General features: G+C 42.6%; 2 protein-coding genes across 2 annotated transcripts; one reads left to right on the forward strand and one right to left on the reverse strand.

Annotated features, from left to right (window-relative positions):
- Nucleotides 1-9,243: 9,243 nt before the first annotated feature.
- LOC142036212 (feather beta keratin-like) lies at nt 9,244-9,573 on the reverse strand. The gene has a single exon (XM_075039335.1). It carries the CDS (start codon nt 9,571-9,573, stop codon nt 9,244-9,246), a length of 330 nt encoding a protein of 109 aa, XP_074895436.1.
- Nucleotides 9,574-11,452: 1,879 nt separating this feature from the next.
- LOC142036213 (feather beta keratin-like) lies at nt 11,453-13,013 on the forward strand. Its single transcript, XM_075039336.1, has 2 exons — nt 11,453-11,554; nt 12,089-13,013. The coding sequence occupies exons 1-2, from the start codon at nt 11,453-11,455 to the stop codon at nt 12,437-12,439; spliced, it is 453 nt and encodes a 150-aa protein (XP_074895437.1). The 3' UTR covers nt 12,440-13,013.
- Nucleotides 13,014-25,670: the final 12,657 nt, after the last annotated feature.

Here is a 25,670-nt window from a genome sequence, read left to right on the forward strand (position 1 = left end):
CAGTCCAACTGACATGTTTCCATGGAGTTCTGCTTATTTTAGTTGAAAGATGGTATATGGTATGGCCAGTAGTATACAGGACATAGGAAATTTAACAGATCATAGAATCATGGAATCAAGGAATGGTTTGGGTTGGAAAGGACCTTTGAAGATCATCTAGTCCAACCCCTCTGCCATGGGCAGGGACAACTTTCACTAGACCAGGTTGCTCAAAGTCCCATCCAACCTGACCTTGAAAACTTCCAAAAAACAGTGACTGAAGGATTCAAGACATGGATTATTACATAATTTGTTTTCTAAGTAAAAGGGGAGAATGAGATAAAAAAAATATTCCTTTCTTCAGGTTTCTCTGATAGAACATTTTATTTAAAACATCTGAAACAGTCAAGTTCAGATCCTCCAATTGCAAAATTGTTAAAAGGTAGACTGCAAGTAGTCACTTTGCTAATTCCTCACAAATCAAACCCTGGAAGGAAGCTGGCATTCAGCAGGGCATATTTCTGGTTCTGTTATGTTGAGCCATTGTGCCTGCAGGCTATTTACCAGTGGTGTGAGTCTGAACCACAGAAAAAACCATTAGGCTCTAGTAGTGACTAAATATTTAGTGAATCCACCAATTCAGATCAAACATGAAAGCCCTAACTCCCACAGATATCTGTCTTGAGCTGTAATTTAGTGCGTGGAGAGGACATATACTTCAGGCTGTGTTTACAACATCTTCATGAATCAACTTCTGATTGCATGTCATTTACCAATACTGTTACCTTGTACTAGGATATAAACATATGCTCAGAGCATGTTCAGACAAGAGAGAGGAGAGTATAGTGACCTCTGTAGTTCAAGATGAGACACTGTGATTTCATTTATTGTTGCTTCCTGTTCTTGGTAATTACTTGTTTCACTGACAGGAGGAACAGGAGTCTGAGTTGCTGGTGCCAACTGTCAACAGCCTGGACTTTCCATGGCTGACGAAGAACTGCAGGAGACCTCGCAGTCAGATATGGTCCCCATGTTGCTGTGGCCAGCAACCTGTCAAGATCTCAGCACTGCTTCCAGATTAGCACGATAAACAGCAGCTGGTGTTCCTCCCATCTCATATCTGCATGTGGTGTGACCTGAGATGTATTGGGTCTGCCAGTGAAATTAGTTCTCTTATGTTCTACTGTGTTCATCTGTGATTACACTTGCATGAAAGTGTCATCCAAGTTCAGCCTGATGTGCATTTGGGAAGTGGCAGATTGCTGATGGCCAGGAGCAGTACAGAACAATGGAAAGCAGTTAAAGAACTGCCCTTTGGCATTTGCTCTGGTCTATGGTCATAACATGCAAATTCAGGCTGGCAGATTAGAATCAGCAATGCAAATTTTGCAGTTCCTGCTCTCCAAGGGGCAGTCTGTGCAGGTCACTTTAACAAATAATGGTGTTGTGGAGTGCTATGTCTTCAAGCACAACTCAAATTCAGTAGAGTCCATTGATCAATTAATACATACGACAGTGTTCTGTTTATAGTCCGGCTCTAACTTCTGGCTCCCATGTGTGCCTTTTCTGTAGTATAACAAGTATGTATGCAGAGCAGCTTCACCCAGGTATGCTGACAACATCCACACTGAAGGATGTCTGACTGCACATTTTCACCGCAGCATGAGAAACTGGCTGCTATTTCAAGTGCATTACAGAGGTGCAGCAAGATGGGTTGAGAAGAGGATTGATGTAATTCTACTGTTCTCTATGCAATGAAAACAAAAATCTTGAAAAGAAGAATTCTGTAGTGATCAACACCATAGTGTCTTGAAAATACCTGATTTGGTTGCTTTAGTTCTTCACATACCTACACAAATAAGTACTGTTTTTTTGACAGCATCCTAGTGACTCCAAGAAGAATCATGCATTGCACCAAGACAGAAGAAACATGAAAACAAGACAAAGCCTTCAGACACATCCTAACAAGACAGAGGTGTTGCCTGGCTACCTCATTGTAGCCTCATCTCATTTCAGCTAGTTTGACAAGTGAAGTCACAGCTCTAAAGTGTTTGAAATTATTACCACATACTTGATCCTGTCCAAACAAATTTCTGCAGCATGAGACTGGGGTTTGCCTGGAATTAGCCTGCACAAGTATAGTGAAGTTTGTCAGTGCATTGCTGGTATTCCTAGGAACAGCACCTTCACACAGGGAAGTGCTGAGCGGTGTCTGATGTTTGGTCTATCAGAGTCCTGGTATGCATTGCAAGCATAGGATGGGGTGAATGACTTTTAATAGGTGTACTAATTGTATGCAAATTGCATCACTAGAAAAACAGCTTTACAGGACATACTGAGTAGCCTGGAACCATGTTGCTGTTGAACAAAGAGAAGTGCTGAATATGCCCAGTATCCACAATCATCTGTGAGTAGCCTGAAATTTAGGTGTAAGCTTCCTGAGATGGAAAATATTATTTGGCCTAAATGACATGTGTTGCTCTGCAGGGAAGATTTAAAGAATTATTCTTTTATTTATTTTAACTGGGGTTGCCAAGAATTTAGAGCTATTAATGGGAAAGTTCAAAGAACTCACAAAATTTCAGCAAAGATTTGCCATTCAGTTAAAAATTCCTGTTGGCTATTCAAAGGAAAGTTCTACCCACAGATCATTACATGCTATTTTTAAACAATGAAAAATATCATAAAACCGATGTATGGGGATGTAATTAAATGGGAGCCTCAGGCAAATAGTGAGACACAGGGAAGAACTTCAAAGTTACTCGTGTGTTTAACTTTCTTTGCTAGCATGTAGCAAATACACAGTATAACCACACCTGTCCTGGAGGAAATTTCAAACTTAGTTGTAAGGGTTACAAAACATGTTTATCCAGGATGAAATTACTTTTGTGCAGAAGGCAGTCATTATGCTTAGTCCCGCTTAAAGAGCCTGGTCACCTTCCAGCTTTAGGCATTGAAAGAAAGCAAACACTGTCATATTTCACTACAGAGGCTGATAGTCACCCAGAATGGTATATAAACAAAAAATTGTGGACAAAAAAAAAAAAAAGACAAGAAAGCTCAGTGTTTTGATGCACAATAATTTAATGAGAAAGAAGTAAAAGATCTTACTGAGCATGAAATACACAAGGAAAATATTGCCAGGGTCTCATTAAAGGCTGCAAGCAAAGAATTGCTCCAGGGCTATGCATTCCACATACATTACTCTTTCTTTTTCATGGCATAGGAAGACTTACACAATCTTGTCCCACTTTCAACCAGCCGAAGATCATTGATATAACTAGTTCGAGGCCATTAGTATCAGAAGGCACTGGAAAGAATAGTCAGAAAACTAAATTTGGCTTGAAAATTACATATAAAAGTGATATTCAGAGATGCACAGTTCACAGTCCAGGAAAGCAATGCCAGTAACAGGGTTTGTGGAGGCACATCTTCCCCCATGTTGGGTGATTGCTCCTTGCTCCTTATTCATTGCACATTTAACATGGTCTGCAGCTCCCAAAACCATAGCCACTGGATCCATAGGAAGAATATGACCTCCCATAATTGTACAAGCTCCTACAGCCAGAGGAGCCACTGAGACCCAGAGAGCTCATGGATCCAAACAAGCTCCCAGTGCTGGATGGTGCTGAGCTGCCCACTATGCTCTCCTGAGGGCAGGAGCTGAGAATGGGTCCTGGGAAGGTCATGACCACGGGTGGTGGGTGGATCACAGCTCTTGAATCACCACAGGATGTAACACAGGGCTGGCTCCAGGCATTCACAATTGGCTGCGGGCAGGTCACTTCGCAGGGAGCAAGGCTGCGGAAGCTGATCATTTGTCTGTAGGAAGACATCTTCTGGGAATGGAGATAAATCTGAAACACACGAGACTGAGACAACACAAAGCTGAAAGCTTAGATACCAATATAATGGAGATTGTGCTTGGAAGAGAAAGAAAAAAAGATAGGAAGCAGACCAGAAGGAGACTGAGGATTTCAGTTTTGTCTCAGCAGCCATGTCCATTTTCTCATGTTCTCATGCTCTCCTTCTCTCCTCTGGCACAATCTCTGTTTCTTTTGACTCCTAATTATGGAGCCAATTTGATATATAAAAACACCCCTAGCAATCAAAGAAATTGCATATTTGAACTCAAGCTATCCCCCTATCCTTTACCATTTCTCCCCTCTTGAATCTGACTCACTGTGACACTTGACCATTTCTTTTATAAATAACTGCAGAAAAGAACAGAAATACTGGCTAGCACTTATATAGTAACATCGTGTGCTGGTTCTGCACCACCTGTAATCATTACAATTGTATGAGGCATGTCATTGGTATTCCAGATTTAAGGAAGAGGTAACTGAGGCTGAGAAGTGAATACCTTGCCCAGAGCCATTTGGTGAGGTAACTGGACAGACGGAGTTAAAATTCAGGCAAGCCTGGTTGATCATGACAGTGTTGTTCCCCAGTCTTTCAGATGCTACAGCTGGCACCAAGGCTCCCCTGCATGTTCTTTACACAGGTAAAATGAGCAGCAGCCACAGCCCTGAAGAGCTCATAAAGAGAGTTTTCTTGGCAGAATATCCCATGTTTGTGTGCGAATGCAGTATCAATGAGGTTTCCAGTATAACTAGGACTCCCGTGAATGTGGTCCCAGCTGTCCTGCTAAAGATGACTGAGGTGACAGATGACTGTGGCAGAACTAGGAGCTGTGTGTCATTTTGTGGACTCCTTTAATCATAAGATCAATTGATCACTCATAAAATCAATTTGCACCTCCTCTTGATCTCTGTCCTGCCTTACTAAAACCCATAAAATGAAAGGCTAGGAATAAAGAAAAGGAATAAAGTCCTGACCATAGCAAGTACATAAAGTAATGCATGACAGGCTTCAAATTAGTTCAGAAATAATTGCAAAGAATAGGACAAAATATTATTGCTAATGGTGGCTTCCTAGTTCAGCCTGAGACTCAGAGTTAACATTTCTTGGTAGTCACCATTACAAGTCAATGAGAACAAAGCAAGGCAGATTCATAAAGCCAGGATGGTCAGGCTGGAGAAAATAGGAATTCACTAAATCTCCCTATAAATAAGTTTGCATATTCCAAACTTTCAACTGCTCTGAAAATGATTGCCTTTTTACAACCTGCCACTGAATACGTAGGAAACAGCTCTTTCTGAAAGAAAGCTTCAAACATTTCACACATTTCTGAGACTTACGGTTTTCTTTCAGTTAAAATCCTGCATTGTTATAGCAACATTGTAATAGCAATAATGTCAGGCTCAGACTTACCCCTTCACAGCAAAGAGCAAGTCAGGAGAAATGGTTAGAGCAGCCCAGAATGGTAAGCGCTTTTATGCCTTTTCTTAGGCAACCAGGAGGATATGAAACATTCTTCATGTATGATGTCCTAATGCATTATTAAACAAAAATTCACTCCACCTGTAACTGCCCCAGATAATGCAATTATTTTGCTCAGCGATGGTGATTACTGTTGCATTCTTGTCATTACTCTGGCAAAGTAATTTTTTTTCTTTTATTGCTTTTTCCTATCTCTCTGATTGCTTCATAGAGCAAAGATTGCTCAGAGGTTTATCCATAAACACAATATGCTGACATACCTGAGATACTACCCCACTTTTCGAAGTCATGCAAGTAAGGGGGCATTGTGCAATTTATCCCATCATACCCACGCGCATTAATTCCTATGACTCTGGTATGAGGCACATTAGACTCCATAGACACCTTCCTACTGAGTTGTAGGTTTGGAAATGGGAAGCATTTGTTCCCATCCTCCTAGCCAAGAAACAAACACAAAGGACATGTCCCACTTCAAGCTTTAAAAGTACAGGTGGAGTAACCTATAAGCAGGGAGCTGCTGTCATCCAGCCCTGGCATGGGGGACAGGAGCTTCAGACAATTAGAAACTCATGTCTAGCTTTCATTGTCAGGCACTCTATGGGATCATTGCTGAAGACCTCAGGGCTCCTGAGTGATGAACAATTCATGGTTTGGGATGAAACAGGTCAGGGAGTCAAGCCATGCATCACCCTACGAAAACTTTGGGCTGGAATCTTAAAGTGCTGTTTCAGCTGATGCAGAAGATTGGCTGCTTACTTCAGTAGATTTCTTCCTTAGATCCAGTACCCTGTCTTCAGTTATTTACTGATAAAACTATTTTCAATAGAGTCTATCCATTTTTTGTATCCAAGTTGGCATAATTTCCAAATGCTTTTTTAACCTCAAGAAAATGAGTTCTTCCCCTCTAAAATCCATCCCCTTCTAGGGAATTTAAGGTTGAATGGCTAGTTTTGAGTAACCTTGAGACTTCTGTTCTAAAATGCTAATTTTATTTCAGTTCATCCATCAGCATTTGGTAACTGTTACCAAAACTGCAGTGTAATGCTGTACAGGTGACCCATGCAAGAAGGTTGAGGAAGCCTCTTCTCCAGGGCCAACTCGGGATTTCCCTCAGTGTTGTTTCCTAGCAATGCCTGGGGAGACACCCTTTAAAGCTACTGATAATTTATGGTGGAGGATACACATAGACAAGAAACGGGAACAGAAACAAAGGGAAGAAGATGTTGTGGGGAAACAATCCACACAGTCTGTTCCTCCTGCCCAAACCACACCTGGTTTCACTTTGATTGGAAGCAGGTGATGACAGTGATGACATGTACCTACAGATGAATCACATAATTCTTGGAGATGCAACCCTCTTCTAACAATCCTACCCTCCTGAAAGGGCAAAGGGAGCCCATACTAGTATCAATACTGCTGACACCCCAAACTGCTTCTTTTGATTCATGATGTTCAGGGTTACAGCCACATGCTTTGCTTTTGTAATTTTACAGACCCACATCCAGATGCCATCTTAATGTTTCCTCCCATATAATGGAAGTTGCATGTGTTTCACTGACTTAAACAATTCACAGCCACTTTTGCCAGTGCAAATATGGTATAGTAAAATATTCAGAGACAAATAACTCTATGAAAAGCCATGTTAGCATGACATATGGACTACCTTTGCACAGATTCCTCATGTGACAAATCACAGTACTGCTGTGGCACAAATGAACCCATTGTAAGCAAACAATCATCAAACTGATTTACTAAATTAACATAAAATATTTTTATCTATATCAAGCACATAATTTTATTGTAACACCATCAAAAAAGACATTCAAACGTATCTGCAAAAACTTCCATGCGTTGATTTTGGATTATTTCTTTACAAGTGTGACTAAAAACTCCTCCTGGCTAGCTTGGACGAACATCACAATCAAGAATAGCAAAGGGACATCCTTCATTTCAGTTTGTTATTGAAATCCAAACTCTGCTTATTATGCCCAGGTATTTCTGTGCAATTCTTCCAAGCCCATGGTGGATGGCTGTGGAGTCAACCATCCAAGAGTGTATCTCATACAGTGTGGGTGGAATTTGTCTCATCTGCTAACATAGCACACCCAGGTTGTACTGGCATGTCTACTACACCCTAGGAGGAGTCAAATAACAGCACATGAGAATAGCAATGAAAAATTAGTAACTGCCAACAAGGAGGGGTTGACTAGCATTTTCTGTTTGAGGAACAGTATTTCTAAGTTCTTAAAAAATAATATTTATGCCTTGGTATGGCTATACTTCAAGCCAAAAAGCATGACTGCTGTTGATGTGGACACATTAAACTCTGTTGCTGAAATGGCCACAAAACCTAGCTGGGACCATAAAATAAATATTCATAGGGATAACACAAGATTCAGCACTGTGCTCTTGTGGCTTAGCTGAGAGCATGACTCAAGCCGAGTAAATCAGTTACGTCAGACACCTCTAGACAAGGTGAATTCATGTCTCTGAGCTGAAGTGTTGGCATACCCTCAACTTATCTTGAAAATCGTGGTGCCATTTCTGGATCAGAATTACTGATGCCTATCTGGGACCTCCTGAGATAGCATTGTTGTCAAGATGAAAGTGTCTTTGGGAGGGTTGGTTGTTTTTTTTCTGAGATGACACCAAACTGTTCCCAGCTTCCTTGGTAGCAGAGAGGTTCTCCAGTATCCAGCAGTTCCTTTCTTGGAGTCTTTGATTTTTTAAAACTCTTCCTTAAATATCAGAGTTGCTTGTATTATTCCGATGATATGCCTGTGTAACAGCAGACTCTTTTATCTGATATAAATGGTATACAATCCTAAGAGCCTAATCAGGCACAGGATGCCATCTTAATGCAGTCTGCTATTACAGTACTTCTAGGCTATATTCCCATGTCCCAAAGACACGATTTTGGTATTCTCTTCAAAACACAGTGTGCAAGGTTCAGCCAGCTCCTTGTGCACAGCAACAATACAGATATAAAGTGAGGACAAAAGTAAAGTGGATATATTTATTTTAATATAAAAATATATCTATGCTAAATATTGGCATATTCTAACCCTAATAACAGCACTGTGCGTATGTATTCTTTGAAGTGTCCTGAAGCACAGATACTTCCCAGTGCAAAGGCATTTTTATGATGGCGTTAACCATGTAAGATGCTGATTCTGGTTCCAGCTGCTGGGAAGGAAGAATTATGCATTGCACAGGACATATCCTGGCCCTATGCATGTAGGTGCATTTATAATCATCAGCTAATAAAGGAATGTAAGGGAGAGAGGTGTGAAGAAAGGCTAGAATAAAACAAAAAGGGAATGCTATTATTAGGATGCAGCATGATTTTTATTAGGAACAAGAAATGGCATTTACAGTAAAAGAAAAAAAATTAAGGAATGTTTCTAGTTTCTCAGACCTGATTACAAGCAATTTGTCAACAAGGAATTAATGTTTCACACAAGGTGCTTTTTCTTCCCTACGGCAAATCTAATTTTGCCAACCAAGTTCTGCTTTGTAGCATGCAGGAAGGCTTTGTTGAGCACAAAAGCCTAAACATATGGAAGAACAAAGTAACTTCCCTGATAAAATTTTTTTTACATCTTCTAGGTTGAACATGAAAACAGAAAACCAGTACATGTGTTCACAGAGAGGCTAAAGGACAAAACGAACCAATTTCTCACCCACATTGTCAGAATGGAAAACACACATTTTGAGAAAGCAGTGCAGATTTACAGCAACAACATCACAAGCACAAAAAGCATCAGAAGAACAAGCAGAAGAGCAGTTCCCATGGGTGCTGAGCAGCACCCATAGGTTCCCACTGCTTCAGAGAGCTGTGCTCCACAATTCAGTTGCACATCCAGGTCTTGCCATCAGTTCCCTCGCTGTTTCTCTTGGCATCCACACCTTCTGCCATGCTTAGCATGGCCCACAGCCCCCATAGCGCTGGCTCCAGAGCTGGCTGGAGGAGGAGGAGGAGGACAAGGAGCCCCCATAGATAAGGGAGCCCTGCAGGCCCATGGGGCGGCCCAGCCCCAGTGGGGCTGAGCTGCCCACAAAGCTCTCCTGAGGGCAGGAGCTGAGGATGGGGCCTGGGAAGGTGATGACCACGGGCGGTGGGTAGACCACGGCACGCGAGTCTCCGCAGGAGGTGACACAGGGCTGGTTGCAGGCGTTGGCGATGGGCTGCAGGCAGGCCATCTCGCAGGGTGGGGAGCAGCGGGAGCTGAGCTGCTGGCTGGAGGACATCCTTTGGGCAGGGAGGTGAACCTGCAACACACCGGGGAGCCTGAGTCAACCCACTGCTCATGAGCTGCTGCACAGACCACCCTGCTCTGCCTCGCCAGCAGCAGGGAGGGCTCATAGTGTGCCATATGCTGTTGCTCTGCTAAGGCTCGGGTGCTTTTTCTCTCTCTTTCTCTTCCCCCTTCCGTGCCCTCCTTCCTCCCTCCCAGGCATCTCCTCTGCACTCTCCCAGGCTCTCTGCATGCTGAGCACTGCCCAAGCTGGCCACCCCCAAAGTGACCTGTGGCAAACAAGCTGGAGATCACCCATCGCCAGGTTTCGCAGCAAAACCCACTACATCTACCAAAGCCTATGAAAGGCCTGTATTTTTAAGGAAAAAGGGGCATAAGACAAGCAGAGTTTTTCTGAAAGCTTCAGCTAAACCTACTCAAGCGTGATGCTTTAAGTCAGAAAGACTAAGTAGGCTCAAACTTACTCAAGACACCAAAGATGAGAAGTAAAGAGCAGCTGTCTGAGGCTGGCTGTGCTGTGAGTCCTTTTTATACCCTTTCTTGGGCTGCCCACTGGCCTATGACACTTCGTGAACAAGATCTTAATTAGCTCTCAAACACACAGATTACATGTCACTCCTCAACTCCTCATTCATGCAAATAGTTTCCTCACTGTTAACAAGTATTACTCACCCCAGGTTTTCCTCTAGTGTCTCCCAGGTTCTTCCTTTTTAGAAATCACTCAACTGACTTCCCTAGGTTTGCAGTATGTCAATTTATTTTAAGTTTTTTCTTACAGATACTGAAGCTTCTGTTTCCAAAGTTGTTTTCATACTCTATGTTCATTACAATGTTTTAATTCTGGATATCCCCTTCTTGGGGATTGTTATTAAATTTTCTCTGGGAATATCAAGAAATATGCAAAAGTTTTAATCCTTTTTCTGTCCTGGTACAGGTCAGTGTTGAGACACTGAATCACTGAGGACGCTGCAAACACCCAAGCGAGGTGCGGCATTGCAGCCATCTCCCATAGGAGTTAGGATTTTCGTGTTCAGCTCCCTTTACTTTCAGCCACAGCCCCTGGGGTCTGCTCTTGCAGTAGGGTCTCTCCTTGAGAACAAAAGGAAGCACATGGGGCTAGACCCCAACCTCAGATGTCCTGTAACACAGGATAAAGCATCCCGCTCCCCTGTGTGGCTTTAAAGGATAGTCTTGCTTTAGTATATTCACATCCAAGTAAAAAAAAAACCCTCACTATTTTAATAGTTATTGATGGATTTTCCTCACATCAGACACAGTATCATAATATTGCTGCAGTCAGAAGGATGTGCTAGCCTGCATGTATTGGTACCGTGGTGTGAAGTCTTCAGAGGGACATGGGAAGGAATGGGTAGTTGTGGTTTTCTGTTCAGAGGCAAAAGAAAATACGGAAGACCTGCAAGAGTTTATAAAACAAATCACCTCTCTGCTTTAGTGTGCTGTATCAGACCTGCAGTGTGTAGCTGGGACAAGGAACAAGGCAGATGGAGTAAATCTCCCATCTTTATTCCAAGTATAAGCCCTACAGTGCTTCAGCTCAATATCAGCAGGGATTTAGAGAAGAAAATCAGTCCACAGTGCATTGCACTACCTGTGGTACTGAGGTGTGCTTGAAAAATACTGCCTATGTGGAGCAATTGCGTAAATAAGGTAGTTCTCCAACATTTTTGCCACATTGGTAAAATCAGCAAAATGTTTCAGGAAGTGAAACTGCTTCAGGAAGTTTAAGGAAGAAACAAGAGGGTGTTGGAAGAAACTAATCATTTTCCAAAGATGAATAAAACTATCATAGAAGTCTGGGGAGTGATGTGCATTGTTGTGTTTTGTAACAAACTAAACCTGAAACACAAAGGATGTCTCAACACCCCCAGGCAATCCAGGAGATGGTATATAAGGGCTTCTTGCTCAGAAGTCCTCAGATCACAGGTCCCCACCTCTCCTCTTCATTGATCCAAGTAAGTCTGATCCCTTCATTCTCTCTTTTATCTTTAGGTACGGTGGGTTTGTGTTATTTTTAACCAACTCCTGCACATGCAGTCTGAACCTCAATAGTGTCAGTACCTAGCTTTGCATGAAGAATTTTTCCTTGATATTCTCCCTGGCAAACAGGGCAGCTGCAGAACTGTCCAAGCTGCACTGCAGCTGCTACAACAGGTCAGAGGGGTTCAGCCAAGTTGGGGCTCAATCCAGGTGTTTTTACTCTTGGGCTCAGGGTGAACTGACTGGTGCACCTGGGTACAGCTTCTCAGCTGTCTTGAGCAGTGCTCAGCATGCAGAGAGCCTGGGAGAGTGCAGAGGAGATGCCTGGGAGGGAGGAAGGAGGGCACGGAAGGGGGAAGAGAAAGAGAGAGAAAAAGCACCCGAGCCTTAGCAGAGCAACAGCATATGGCACACTATGAGCCCTCCCTGCTGCTGGCGAGGCAGAGCAGGGTGGTCTGTGCAGCAGCTCATGAGCAGTGGGTTGACTCAGGCTCCCCGGTGTGTTGCAGGTTCACCTCCCTGCCCAAAGGATGTCCTCCAGCCAGCAGCTCAGCTCCCGCTGCTCCCCACCCTGCGAGATGGCCTGCCTGCAGCCCATCGCCAACGCCTGCAACCAGCCCTGTGTCACCTCCTGCGGAGACTCGCGTGCCGTGGTCTACCCACCGCCCGTGGTCATCACCTTCCCAGGCCCCATCCTCAGCTCCTGCCCTCAGGAGAGCTTTGTGGGCAGCTCAGCCCCACTGGGGCTGGGCCGCCCCATGGGCCTGCAGGGCTCCCTTATCTATGGGGGCTCCTTGTCCTCCTCCTCCTCCTCCAGCCAGCTCTGGAGCCAGCGCTATGGGGGCTGTGGGCCATGCTAAGCATGGCAGAAGGTGTGGATGCCAAGAGAAACAGCGAGGGAACTGATGGCAAGACCTGGATGTGCAACTGAATTGTGGAGCACAGCTCTCTGAAGCAGTGGGAACCTATGGGTGCTGCTCAGCACCCATGGGAACTGCTCTTCTGCTTGTCCTTCTTATGTTCTATTTTTTTTTAATGTCAGTTTTCTCAAAATGTGTGTTTTCCATTCTTAGAAACCAAATTACCGATTATGCAAAAATTGTTTCTCACTGTTAGAGCACTAAAGCAGTAGTGTCACTTCAAAACTGGTCCATGTATGGTTTTGTTTGTTTGGGACCATGAATTTTTTTCTTTAGTAGTTTATATCGATACCCATATGTCTAACAGCAAAGACCCACAGATGTCACCTTGCACTGTGATTTGTCCAGTCCATTTGAAACTTTAACCAAGAAAGCAGAACAATATACTGAAAATAAATCAGTTTGATGCAGACTATTAAGTTGGTCCTTTTTTAAAACACTGAAGTCGATCTTGTGTTTTTCTTTTACTTTGCTTAAAATGTACACTTTTTGCTCTCAATAAACAGTTATGAATGCCTCCAAATAACATTACCTGTTTGCTTTCTTCTCTGTTTCGTGGTAATGCAGCCTCTGCAAACCATCCCCTTATCTTAGAGATCTGTAGATGAGTGTTATGCTCTTACAGACAGTGTTTATATAATGCCCATCGATTCATTCATCAGGAAACTCTGCTTAGAACATGCAGAGCTTGCCTGTGTGCCTGATTTAATCTTTACAAGGGAGCAGTTGTGAGAACTGCCCAACCCTTAGATAAAATATTCAAGACCAGTGTGAAGTACTAAATAGCCACTCCAAAAGTGTTTTAATAGCTCATCCCTACTTCCCCTACATTTCCATGGGCTTTTTACTAGAGCTATTGTAATGCCATATACCATAAAAAAAAAAAAAAGGTTATGGTATAATTCTATATGACACAGAGAAGTAAAGAGAATGTTAGACAATGCACAGCAGCAAAGGGAACTTCCCAGAGACATTCAGAGACAGAAAATTAGCTAGTGATGAAACCCCAGTCTGAGATATAGGAAACTTGAATCTGCCTTCTTACTCTGTACTTTCATATCTAGCTTTCTAAGATCATAAAACTGCCTCAGCTGGGATCATAAATGCCCAAGAGCAGATATCTTTTGCTAGCTTAACTTCTTATTACTGTGCAAAGTAAAGGAGCCTCCTGGCAGAATCCTAAGAAACAGGGAAGCAGAAATTGGAGCCTACAGAAGGTCAGCAGAGTCACATTTCAAAGAGCAACCAGAAAATAACCAGAAGAAGAATGTAATAAAGGAAAATAGAGCTAGACAGTTCTCAATAAATAGGGAGCAGTGATCCAGCAGTGCTCAGGGACCAGCTGGAAGCAATAAAAAATTGCTTCGAGGTAAATAGAGCAATTAGCCAAGTAGCCCCTCAGCTGTTGCTCACTGTTGCATTAACCCTATTTAGCATAGTACTGCAGAGCACCTAGTCTTTCTTCTCAGCACCTCTCTGGAATTCTGGATCATCATATAGTGTTTTAAGTACAAGTAAATGGGGAGGATTGAATATGCAATGAAGATATAGCCAGCTATGTCCTTCTGTAGACAGCTGGATGTTACCTGTGCTGTATGCTGTTGCAGGTGTGTTTGGCTAGCTGTGACTTTCCAGTAAGTGTCCTATGTTTTACTTCCTGCATGTATGTGTCGCCATAAAAATAATGGTAAGCCTCCCTTCCATTCCCTGTATTGTTTTCTGTCTCCAGTAATTTCCTAGCAGTGCAAATTGGTGCAGTACAAGGTCTAAAGCAGGCATACAACATGGGAAAACTCATTGCTGAACAGAGGACTAACAGGGTGGTTTTGATTAGTTAAGGTCTTCACTCATCTCTTGCTACAGGGCTTAACTAGGATGGAAGCACCAACACTGCACAGGAGAATCTCTCAATTGTGCTGTTTCATAAAAACAGACAGAAAGCAAAACCAGAATGCTAAAATTATGATGCAGTGTGATTTTTTTAATGGGTGATAGAGGAGGAAAGTTTACAAAAGCAAAATATGATCATACAGAAAATGAGGAATTTGAGGCTTTTACAAATGAGGTTTCTTGTTTCAGGAAATTTCATTTCAAGTACAGTGTTCTTTTCTTCTTTTGTAGCTGTAAGTTTGATGATGCAGTCCAGTTTTCATCTGTTAACATAACTCTTGATTGACATCAGGCAGTGTCAAGTGGGAGAAATCACAGTATACAAACTTTCCTGTTATGCTTCTTGTATAATGTTATTAGATTGAATGTAGAAGGAGTATTAATCATTTGAAAATTTGGACTGAGAAGAATAGAAGAACACATTCATAGCTAAGAAAGGAGAAGTACATATGCAGGTACAAGCACAAATACAACATAAAGTGTTAGCAAGAATCAGCCTTTTTATGTCACCATCTTAAAACCCCATCTTACTCTTGAGTTTGGATCTTGCATTCAGTATCCTGACTGCTCTTGGTGCAAGTATACTCCTGCTGGGTTTGGCAGGGCTCACACCTTCTAAAGCGATAACTACTGAATGTCTGAGAGCAATAAGGGTATGAGAACTTGCTTTCCTGTGATGCCCCATAAGCAAAAGAACCTCTGTAGCCATAAGAACCCCCATAGCCAAGTGAGGTCCCAATAGGAGCTGGTGCTGAGGATCCCACTACACTTTCTTGAGGGCAGGAGCTGAGAATTGGCCCAGGAAAAGTGAGGACAACAGGAGGTGGGTAGACCACTGCCCTGGAGTCACCACATGATGTGACACAGGGCTCATTCCAGGCATTGGCGATGGGCTGTGGGCAGGCCACCTCGCATGGTGTGGTGCACTGGTAGCTGCACAGCTGTCTGTAGGAGGACATTGTCCTGTAGTGGATCTGAAACACAGGAAGACAGAAGACTATGCATAAAGCAATTCAACGGTAGGTCAGATATTTACCTTCAGGCACTCAGGCATATCTGATGAGGAAGCTACCCACCTGAGTGGCTTCCTGAACAGAGATGATCATAGAATGGTTTGGGTTGGAAGGAACCTTAAAGATCGTGTAGTCCAACCCCCCTGCCATGGGCTGGGACACCTTTCACTAGATTAGGTTGCACAAAGCCCCATCCAACCTGGCCTTGATGTGGCTTCATAGTTCCTGGCTCTCTCTTCCACCTTTTAGTCACACTGTTTGAGTTGTATTTATCTTTTGCCCTTGCCAAACTCTCAACATTTCCTAACCTTCCCATGGACATCAAACAACCTACCTTGTTGACATGTCTATACATAATGTGCCAGAACATCTCCAAAGAGCTACACTGTAAGCTTCAGTTGTGTTCTTTTGCAAGGAGCACAAACATATCTGTACTTCATGAGACCAATGGCCATCTCGCCCAGCCCCATTTTCTTGGTAGTTAACCTGTAGGACAGGATTTATAGGCACACCTGAAGTGGTTGTTCCCCTGGTTATATCTACCCAATTCCAGCTGTCAGTGTTTTAGGACTACCAACTTGTAAACCTTTGATCAAATTGTTGGTTGTACAGCAAGGGAAGTAGCTGTGCATATATGAGTTCAGCACAGGACTACTCAAAGGCACAATGTAGGTTTTGTTAGAATTGGATCTTTTTATCAAGCCAGTGAGGTGATGAGGTAATTCCAAATTAAAACCAATAAGCATTACAGCAATAAAGATTTAGGACCATCTGTTACACAGGGCTTCAAAACTGAGCTTCAGCCTCTACTAAAGCCAAGATAAGGTTGCAGCTCCTTTCTGTACTAGCTTTAAGAGCTAAAAGTCGCAAATCCTTGAAGCATTTAGTAAGGACTGTAGTAGTCCCTCAGGAAGCTGGATAATACCAGCCCCAAGCTCTCTACGGGATCAGTGAGCTGCTTTTAGAGAGAAACTGGCCCCATTAGTGCCACAGCAGGCATTTATGTAGGATTCAGAATTATCATTAAAAGAGTGTATCAAAAAGGAACAAAGAATTAGAAACTTACTCAGGTCCCAGAGGAGAAGTCAGGAGAAGCTGTTGGGAGAGATGTGAGCAGTGTGTGTTTTTATACTGCTGCTTGGATAGCCTGGAGGATCTGAGGCACCATTTGCACATGATGTTTGATTAGATTCAAGACAGAAGTGATTACACGTAACACCTCACAGCATATAATCATTTTGCTCACTGTTTGCAGTTATTGGGCAATTCCCAGCTTTCCTTTACATCTTACTACATCATCCCTCTAAACTACTTGATCAGGTTCAGATTCATCAGATTTCAGCCTCTCTGAAACAATGCCCAGGCTTTACCCTTCTGCAGTAATGAGTTAAGTTAAAACCATCTGGTTGACAACTGCATTATATTTGATATCTTTTATATTTTAAACTCCACTTGGAGATGGGAGACAGACTGTAACTATTAACCTTGAGGCTCCAGGGTGTAAGTCTACTTATTTTTCCTGCTTCACATCCCCACTTCAGCTGCTCAATCAGGGTCTGATGTGCTGGCACTGACAAGCCAGCAAATCTGTGACAATTCACTGTAAAGCAGAAAATGAGCATTTGGTTAATGCATACTAGAAATGCTGCTGACTTTAAACTGCACTTCAGACCTGTATGCATTTCTTGTACAGATCTTGTCACCTGAACAGCCAGAGCAAAGGGCAATGCATGGTTTGAAGAGAGCCTTTGCTCAGACTCTGCTAAGAGCTGCTGTTTATTCCTCTCCCCCCCCCCCCCCCCCCGCCCGCCCTCATCTTTGCTTTACAATTAGCTCTGTGTGTACTTTTGGACAAAATTATTTCCAAACTTGGTGCAAGACCCTCATCTGCTCCAACTGAATGTGATCCCACTGAATTTAGCTGGTCTGTCTCAGTTTATATTATGCTCTCTGTAATGGTTTCAGCAATGTTTTCCTAAAACACTCCAACTCAGTAACTTTGCATCTAGCTGTCTCTCCAGTGCACATCTTCACTCCAAGTCTCAATATTAGTATTTTCAGAACTGGGCAATATCTGTATTCTTGGCCACAGGCAGCCTTGTTTTCAGAAGCCAGTGGCACAGAGTACTTTCCAGGAGGGAATCAGGATTTGTTCAAGATATCTCAATTTGAGTAAGAAAAATCAATGATTATTCTAGAAGATGTCTTTAAGGAGGGTCTCAGTGGTCCTGAGAAACCAAAAAATGCCTTAGCCCTCAACTTTTCCTGTAACACATACAGTACAGGAGACATGCAGAGAGGGGAAATTCCATCTTTGTTTATTATCACTGCCCTCTAACAGGATTCTCCAAGGCAAAACTTTATGTAGCAGCTACCCGATGGCCATCAGGGATTGACTCCTTGATCAACACAGCAATCAGTCAGATTGACAGTGGTCAGTTATCTGGGGGGATGCAAAGGATTCAGCTCACAGACTCTCAGCAAGTAATGAATTACAGCAGTAAAGTCCATTAGACATTACTGTGGTATCATGGACAATGAAGCCAGGTGCCTAATACTACTTAAGATGGAGAAGGATGTTAAAGTCAAACAATCACAGAAAAGGAGCTTGATTCATTTCCACCCAATACCAACAAAGGGAGTGGATTGATACCAGGAAGGACCTGGTCATTGAAGTTTTGAAAGGAAATGAACCATGAGATGTAGCATTGTGCAACGCCATGATGAAGCAGGGAACACCATAGTAATTAGGATAAGTCAGAAAATTTTTTGCATCATCAAGATGAGCTGCATATGCAACAAATATCAGTTGGTAAAGCAGCAGGTCCTCATGAGCAAGGTTGCTTCATATACACAAGGAGTTTAAGAAAGTGGAAAACAGTGCTCAAATGTCAATTTTTTTTTTCTGGACGCTCCTCTTGTGATATGACCTCTGCTAACTTAGCTAAGATTAAATTTACTCAATAGTTTCCCAAATATTGAAATGCAGATAGAAGAACAGCTTTAGTTGTTAACTGTATATTCTGCTAAAACCATGATTCTTGTAAGAGTTCGACATGAGTCTATCTCCTGGGAAGGCTTTTCTGCCTTTTCAACTTGAAATAATCTGTGAAAACATGTTTAAAAATTATTAGGCAGGGACTTCTATGACAGCAGAAGATTGCTCAGGGTACCCTATTACTCTTATTTTCACATGGGTCAATCTTTATGCATAATCTTTAAAGAGTTTCATAATTCCTAAAACTGAAAGCATTTTGCTGTAGGTGACCTCAGTTTTGTAGGTTCAGCTTCAGTGCAAGGTTGTGAGTATCCTCAGCAGACTTTACCAGCTGTCTGACAATTTGCACCACCCCTGAATTTTCTACGTGTATGGAGAAGGAAGGATTTCTATATGGCCATTTTGAAGTGTAACATTATCAGACTTCTTGTTTAACCATTTGCTTAACATCCATACTCCATTCAGACGAATCAGAGGCAATTCAGGGGTGTTAGGTGTGCACAGGTGGTTTGTAACCATTTAGGGTCGGTCTGGGGAAAAAAGAAAATGTCAGAGACATCAGAGATGAGATGTCTGACCCATGTCATAGACTTGTAACAGCTCCACTTGCAGATCTTCAGCTGACGCTGAGACATGAACAAGGAAGACTGTATCAAAATGTGCATCTAAGTGCTGTTTCTCCAGAGGTTTCATGGAAAGATGGCTAAGGCTTATACAACAGGAAATACTATTTACATCTGCAAAGTGCCAGAGTGGCTCAGCTGCAGTAAGTAAATCTAAGCTGGGAGTCAGTGGCCACAGTCCTGTCCCTGCCCTCTACTGAGCTGTGGTTTTGTGGACTGGCAGGAGGAAAACTGATATCCCTGCATAAATACCCCATGTTCTCTGTTTATTTTTCTTAATCCCACTGCATTTATCTCTTTCACTGATTTCATCAAAATATTTAAAGGAAATGCAGGGTAGAAAAATAAACAGTGAAGAACAAAAGAAACAGAATTAGCACAGGGCAGGAAGGTGATTGAGGTGCAGACTGTTGGGATTTTAAATGATCTGCTTTGCTCTTTTCTTCTGGCTTCATCCTGAAAGAATGTCTTGCTCTCTTAAGTGGTCCTTGTGGACTTAATGCTAACAGATCATCTCCCGTGAGTGAGACCTGATGCATGCAATGTTTAGGTGCATCAGCAGCTTCTGCTTGACCTTTGTGACCCTTCCGTAAAATTGCATGGCCCACTATTTTTCCTTCCACATTTATTTTATTTCTTCTGGATGGAGACAGGTTTTCTGCCTTTCTGCTGGCCTGTGAGGGCAGGACCTGCTGCTGAAAGCAAAACCCACCCAAATTCTAACCGTAACAATGGCAGGAATAGACAAACCTGTATTTTCCTTCCCAGCTCTTCCTCTGAATCAGAAACTGATGCAAAGACAAACACTTTGCTCTGATGTCTCAACTGTCTTTCCTGTAACAACCACCTAGACCACAGGGGTGTTGTGAAAATGCTGTCTTTTAAAGTGAGAGCTGCATTCTTAACCACGTAGTCTCAGGCCGGGAGAAGCCACACCTGCACCCGCCCGGCTGCTGGCTTTGTGCAGGGTGAGGTCCCAGCAAGGCTGTGCTCAGAACACTTCCCAGTGGGATTTGCTCTGTGGCTGGTGTCCAAGAGACAGACAGATGTTCATCCCATTTGCCTATGTTTGGCTACCCATCACAATGGCACGTATGCCCCAGGATAGCGGCCTGGGTGTGTTTGGACAACAGGTCTGACAAACCTGTTTGAGAAGATGCTGGAATTCTACCACTCTATCCAGGATCTGTGTAGTGCACTACACTCAGCATTGCTGTCTTGGGCCTCCAAGGATTTGTTGTGTGCTGACCAACTTAAAACACAGCTGCAGCCCACTGCAGCTTGTGATTTTTGTCTTGGCTGATGAGTATGGCAACAATGTGGTTAGTTAAATCCAGGTAAGCCAGGAGTTCATGCCCCTCAGCATGTGGAAAACAGCATTTTCAAGACTGCGTAAGTCGGACCATCAGAGATTTTGACTGTCATTTCGGGAGAGGAAGAAGTCAGTAATCTTCATCAGGCTTGCTGTCTCAGGATGCATATATTTCTCTGTTCAGGGGAAAAGGCCTCTGTGAGCTGCTTGTGGCAAGGAGTGAATAGATATCCTTTTGCTGTACACTGAATCCTGAAGTATGCCCACGCCTTCCAGGCTCCCCTTACCCCTGATTTTTTTGTAGCTGTGCCTGACCCTCATTTCCTTTTCTTTCCCATGTACTTCTGGGATGTGCTGGGAGAAATGGGATGGTGGCTTGGACATAATTGTTGCCAGGTGGCCTAAGGAAAGGCTCCACAGATGCTTCACTTGCTTGTGAGGTATTGAGGCTCACCATGCTCACATGGATGGTTGCATTTGCAGCACCATAATGCAGGAAATAGGGGGCTGAGGTAGAGTTCACTATGTATGTGCCTGCATCAGATTTTCTTTTGGATCCTAAGGCTATCAAACACAGCAAAAACATAGTACTTGTATAACATCCATGGCTATGAAACATTTAGGGTCTGTATCAAGGTCTGGGATTTCCTTTTAACACCTTAATTAATGCAAAAGACTAGTCATCGAGGATTATTTTAGCATCAGTGCGCTATAGATTTAGAAATCATACAAATAAAAGCAGAAAACATGATATTGTGATGCCGAAAGGATTTTAATGGAACTGATATATGGGTTTTATCAGACTACAGCAATACTGTAGGAAACAATACAGAGAAATAAAATTAAATCTACAGGAAAACAAAGTAAAAAGAGGTTGAACACAGAGCCAGAACATTGTGAGCAGAGATCTAATACAAGTGGGAAATACAGTGTCTGGGCTTGTTTCTCAGGATGGATGAGCATGCCTGGCTCCTGAGGACTCTTGCTGCCTCTCTGAAAGCCATGCTCCTCCTGTCACTCAGGTTGTGAATTTGTACTTGTTTCTTCTGGGTTTTGCCATCCAGGAAAACCTTGCAGGGCTTAGCAGGGCAGTGTATCCCACAGTTGTGGGAATAGCAGGGGTAGGAGTACCTGCCACCCAGGTAGGCACCGGACCCGAAGGAGCTCTGGGCATCCAAGGAGCGCCCATAGCCAAAGGAGCTGCCTATCTCCATTGGAGCTGAGGTGCCCACGAAGCTCTCCTGAGGGCAGGAGCTGAGGACGGGGCCTGGGAAGACGATAGACACAGGCAGTGGGTAGATCATGGCACAGGAGTCCCCACAGGAGGTGACACAGGGCTGGCTCCAGGCATTGGCGTATGGCGCGGGGCAGCTCACATCACAGGCCTGTCCATTGGAAGACATCTTTCTGGCTGGAAGTAAGCCTGAAACACACAGGGTGGGGAGAGCATGAGTCAGGGGTGACAGTGCAGGTGCATTTGCAAAGGGGAGCCCTCATGTATTCAAACCAGTGACAGTGAAGGAACACATTCAGAGGGTGAGTGCCACAGGTAAATCTGTTTAGAATTAAAGGTGAGAAAGACAAAATGCATTTTACTCTATTTCCTATTACTCTGTTTCATGTCTTGAAATAGTTCTTACAACACTCCTTATCTGAATTTCTTAGAAGTAAATTGAACTGACATGTTAGTTCAAACCCTCCCCTGCCCCACAAGAAACATGACTGACTTGGTTGAACAGCAGAAGGGAAATGAGACTCCAAGAGAAGTGGTTTGAAGACTCTGGGCTACAGGTGCTTTTATACAGTTTCTCAGTTTGCCCTGGGGAAGTGAACCATTCTTGCCCTCATTTGTACTCAAATGCACTTTTATGCATGTCACTCAATCGAGGCAATTGTTGTGCATATTGTTTCTCCTAACTGCGAAACTCCACCTCAGATGGTTTTACATCTACTTCATAGCCCCTAGATATCTTGGATGTCAAACAGGCGGGGGTGTACAATTTCCATCTTCATTATAACTCTGACTTTATTGGGGACAGAGGAAGATCAGGACTTTGCTATGAATCTGCAAATTAATTTTTCAGATTATGTTGTTGTCTTATAATTTAACCAGTATCTCTGTATGAATTGGCCATATATTGGTGTTTGCTTGTCTTTCACAGTGTTATAAATACTAAGTCAGAGCTGGAGATCAAGGTCTCAGACCTTTGCCCAAAGCCACAGTAGTCTGTCTGAACCTTCTATTACTATTTCAGTTTAACTTTTTTGCTTTTTCTAGCAATTCATTCAGAGACAAAGAAAATTTGAGTTTTGGAAACAGTGATTGTAAATCCTTCTTTTTAAATTCAAAGTCCATCTTCAGCGTTAGACTGTTAGGTACAAATTGTCATGACGGGAAATACTTTCACAATACCCAGAACTGAGCACTGCAAAACAGAGTACTAGCTTGTGCCCTGTTTAATGACAGGTCTTAATTTTTACATATGAAACATAAAAATTAATATCCAGCTCTCAGCTAATGTATCTGGGCTTAGAAACAAGGCAGAAGCATTGTCTTGATGATCAGCCTTGACTTAGGGAATAGCCTTTACTAATCCTAAAGATTTCATACATCAACATGCATTATTTACTGTATTTGGAAACAGAAATGCAGAAATAATATGATTAAATCTTAGCAACCTGTGTTAGCCACCATGTCCCTGTCCTATTATTTTTCTGGACTGAGACATGCTAGAAAGTCTGGGTCAGTTATGTTCAAGGGTACTGATTGCACAGTCTTAATTTCCTGTAAATGAGTTTTTCTTCTGTGTTGCCTAGACAGAATTTTTTCTCCCATTATGTCTTGGAGATGTGTATTTAGGTTGTCAGTGCCTTGGAGCTGGACAATCTCCTATTTTGTTTCTTACAGTTCTCCAAACAATGGTTCTTGACTTAGTGTCACAGTGCAGGAGATAGAAGAATGAGGATTTGGTGTGCTGAGTGCTCCTCCCAGCTCTCCCACTGGATCAAAAAGTGTGGCTGAGTGCATTAGTTAGCCTCAGTCTTTTAATAATCCCATCAAGAAATCAACAATAAAAATTACCCAATGCGTTTGTGTGTTGTAAAAATGAGTGGTTGTGTATAAAGCAGTGAAAAAACAAAGATTTTGCATTCTCTTGAGATATAAAAAGAAAAGACTAAGATTGAGAAATGAGGATGGGAGTATTAAAATGAGCGGCAACTAAACTGGCGTGATCACAAAGCAAATGTGATTTCCAGGGAAGGAGTTAAAAAGGGCTCCATAGACTGAGACCATTTCCAGAGTCTGAGGAGGAAGAAGACTGTTGGGTGAGGATGAAGAAAAGAAGATAATGATTCAGAAGTGCCTAGTTTGGAGGAAAAGTAATTAGCACAGGTCTGTCACCACCTGGTCATTTCTTTCCTTTTAGAAGGGTAACTGGTCACTCAGCTCAGGAGACCTATGCCTGGTATAGACCTGCCCTCCATACAATATTCAGAAAGTTACTCTTCTATAGCTAAGTATAAAGTATGGTTGGAATTTATATGCAGAAATAATGAAGATTAGATAACCTGCTAGAAGTCAGCAAAGCCCTGCATGCTCCTCAGACCCTCAAGTGTCATGGCAGCATGAGTATGTATTATACAGTGTGCATCTTAAAGACTTGCAGATGGTCACTTTTCACAGTCATTTCCATGGGGTAGTATCTGCCTTATAAACACAGAAAGAAAATAATTGTAGATGTCTGGATTATAGACATCCTTCACCATCACTCATTCTTCCATCATCCCTTTGAGAATATGCCCTAACTCAGATGACCATTAGTGTTGCATTGGCAACCTTGACTGTCATCCATTTGGCTTTTTAAGGATTTAATTCCAGGGTATGTCATGGGACCAAGGAAAGTGTGTTGCAACACTTGGAGAGTAAGGGTAAGGTAAGGACTCCCCGCTACTGCATTCCAGGTCTGACAGATACTGGGGTTTTGGGGGTTTGCCCATGAAACTCATTTCATTTAAACTGATCTCATGGATCACTGCATATTCTGGGTGCACACTACAGCCAAATTTTCATCTGATTTCTTCTGCCTCCAAGTTAACCTTTCCCATTTGCAGTTTTGTGCTATATTAAGTATTTTTCCCAGCAGGTAAAATACTGTTCTGTGCAACCCTGTATAACACCCACATGAAATGGGAAATGACTACTGATGATTTCTAGAAGAGATGATTAAAGCAGAGGCCAAATAATTTACCAAAAGTCTCTTGGCAATTAAGTGAGCCTCTGGGAGGAGATCTCAGGCATGCCTTGTACTTGTTAGTGTTATTATTTATAATTATAATTGTATTATCTCTTTAGCTTATCTAAATGAGGTTGGCACCCAGATACCATGAAAATAGAGGGCTCAGACAGTCACTGCTGTCAGGAACCAATAAACGAAACCAACTAGTTTTAGGTATGGTGAAAGGAAGGATTATTATACCCACTGGGAGGAGCCTCCTGCAGCAAGTGCAGAGGGCAGGTTGTCCTTGCCCCTATGCACACAGGACAACTAGGGCGTTGAAAAACCTCTCCCCAAATTCTTGGCAAAGGTTATGCTGGAAATCTGCTCCAGACCACTGTGCCTTAACTGGGACATCTTTACCTTGCCCTGAGTCTACACTTGATGTTATTTTCTATTTTCCATGTTGTAGTTTCCTTGGCAGGTTCAGGAGCAAGACCAGGGTAATGTCTCTGTTTATAATAAATAGCAAAGAAAACCAAGCATTTCCATCCTGCCTGATAAATCCACAGGAGGGCAGATTACAGCTCACAGTAGGGCAGGGATATGGTTCCTTAAATGAGTTTTCCTGTCAAGGGGGAATCATCATATGTAATCTAATGCAGCTCTCCAATTACTAAATGCTGTAAGCATTTAACATATAAATCCTTTAAGATCATCAAATTTATACATAGGTGCAGGAGGACCCCAGCATTTGACCACTCACTTTCATCTGTGGTCTGTTACATCAGGTGAGGAGCTGGATACAATTTTCCAATTGTAAATTTATTTATTGCAAACTCCTGTACATAGCTAGACCAGGATCCACTGTCTGAAAGGGTCCAACATGATGTTTCAGAACAAAGGAGTTGTTAAAAGCGGTACTGTTCAGAGTAACTTGTGCATGAGGCTAATTCCTTCCTAGCATTTCTAAGCAAGGGTTTTCTTGCCCTTTTTCATATTGTTTTTAACTAGGGCAATATATAATAATATTCACCATGAATGAAGTGGGATAAGAAGACTTCTACAGCCTGTAAGTCCCCCTCTCTCCACCACCCCTTCAAAACAGGCTGTAGAAA

The sequence above is a fragment of the Buteo buteo genome, chromosome 11, assembly GCF_964188355.1.
Source record: "Buteo buteo chromosome 11, bButBut1.hap1.1, whole genome shotgun sequence".
Taxonomy (NCBI): Eukaryota; Metazoa; Chordata; class Aves; order Accipitriformes; family Accipitridae; genus Buteo; species Buteo buteo.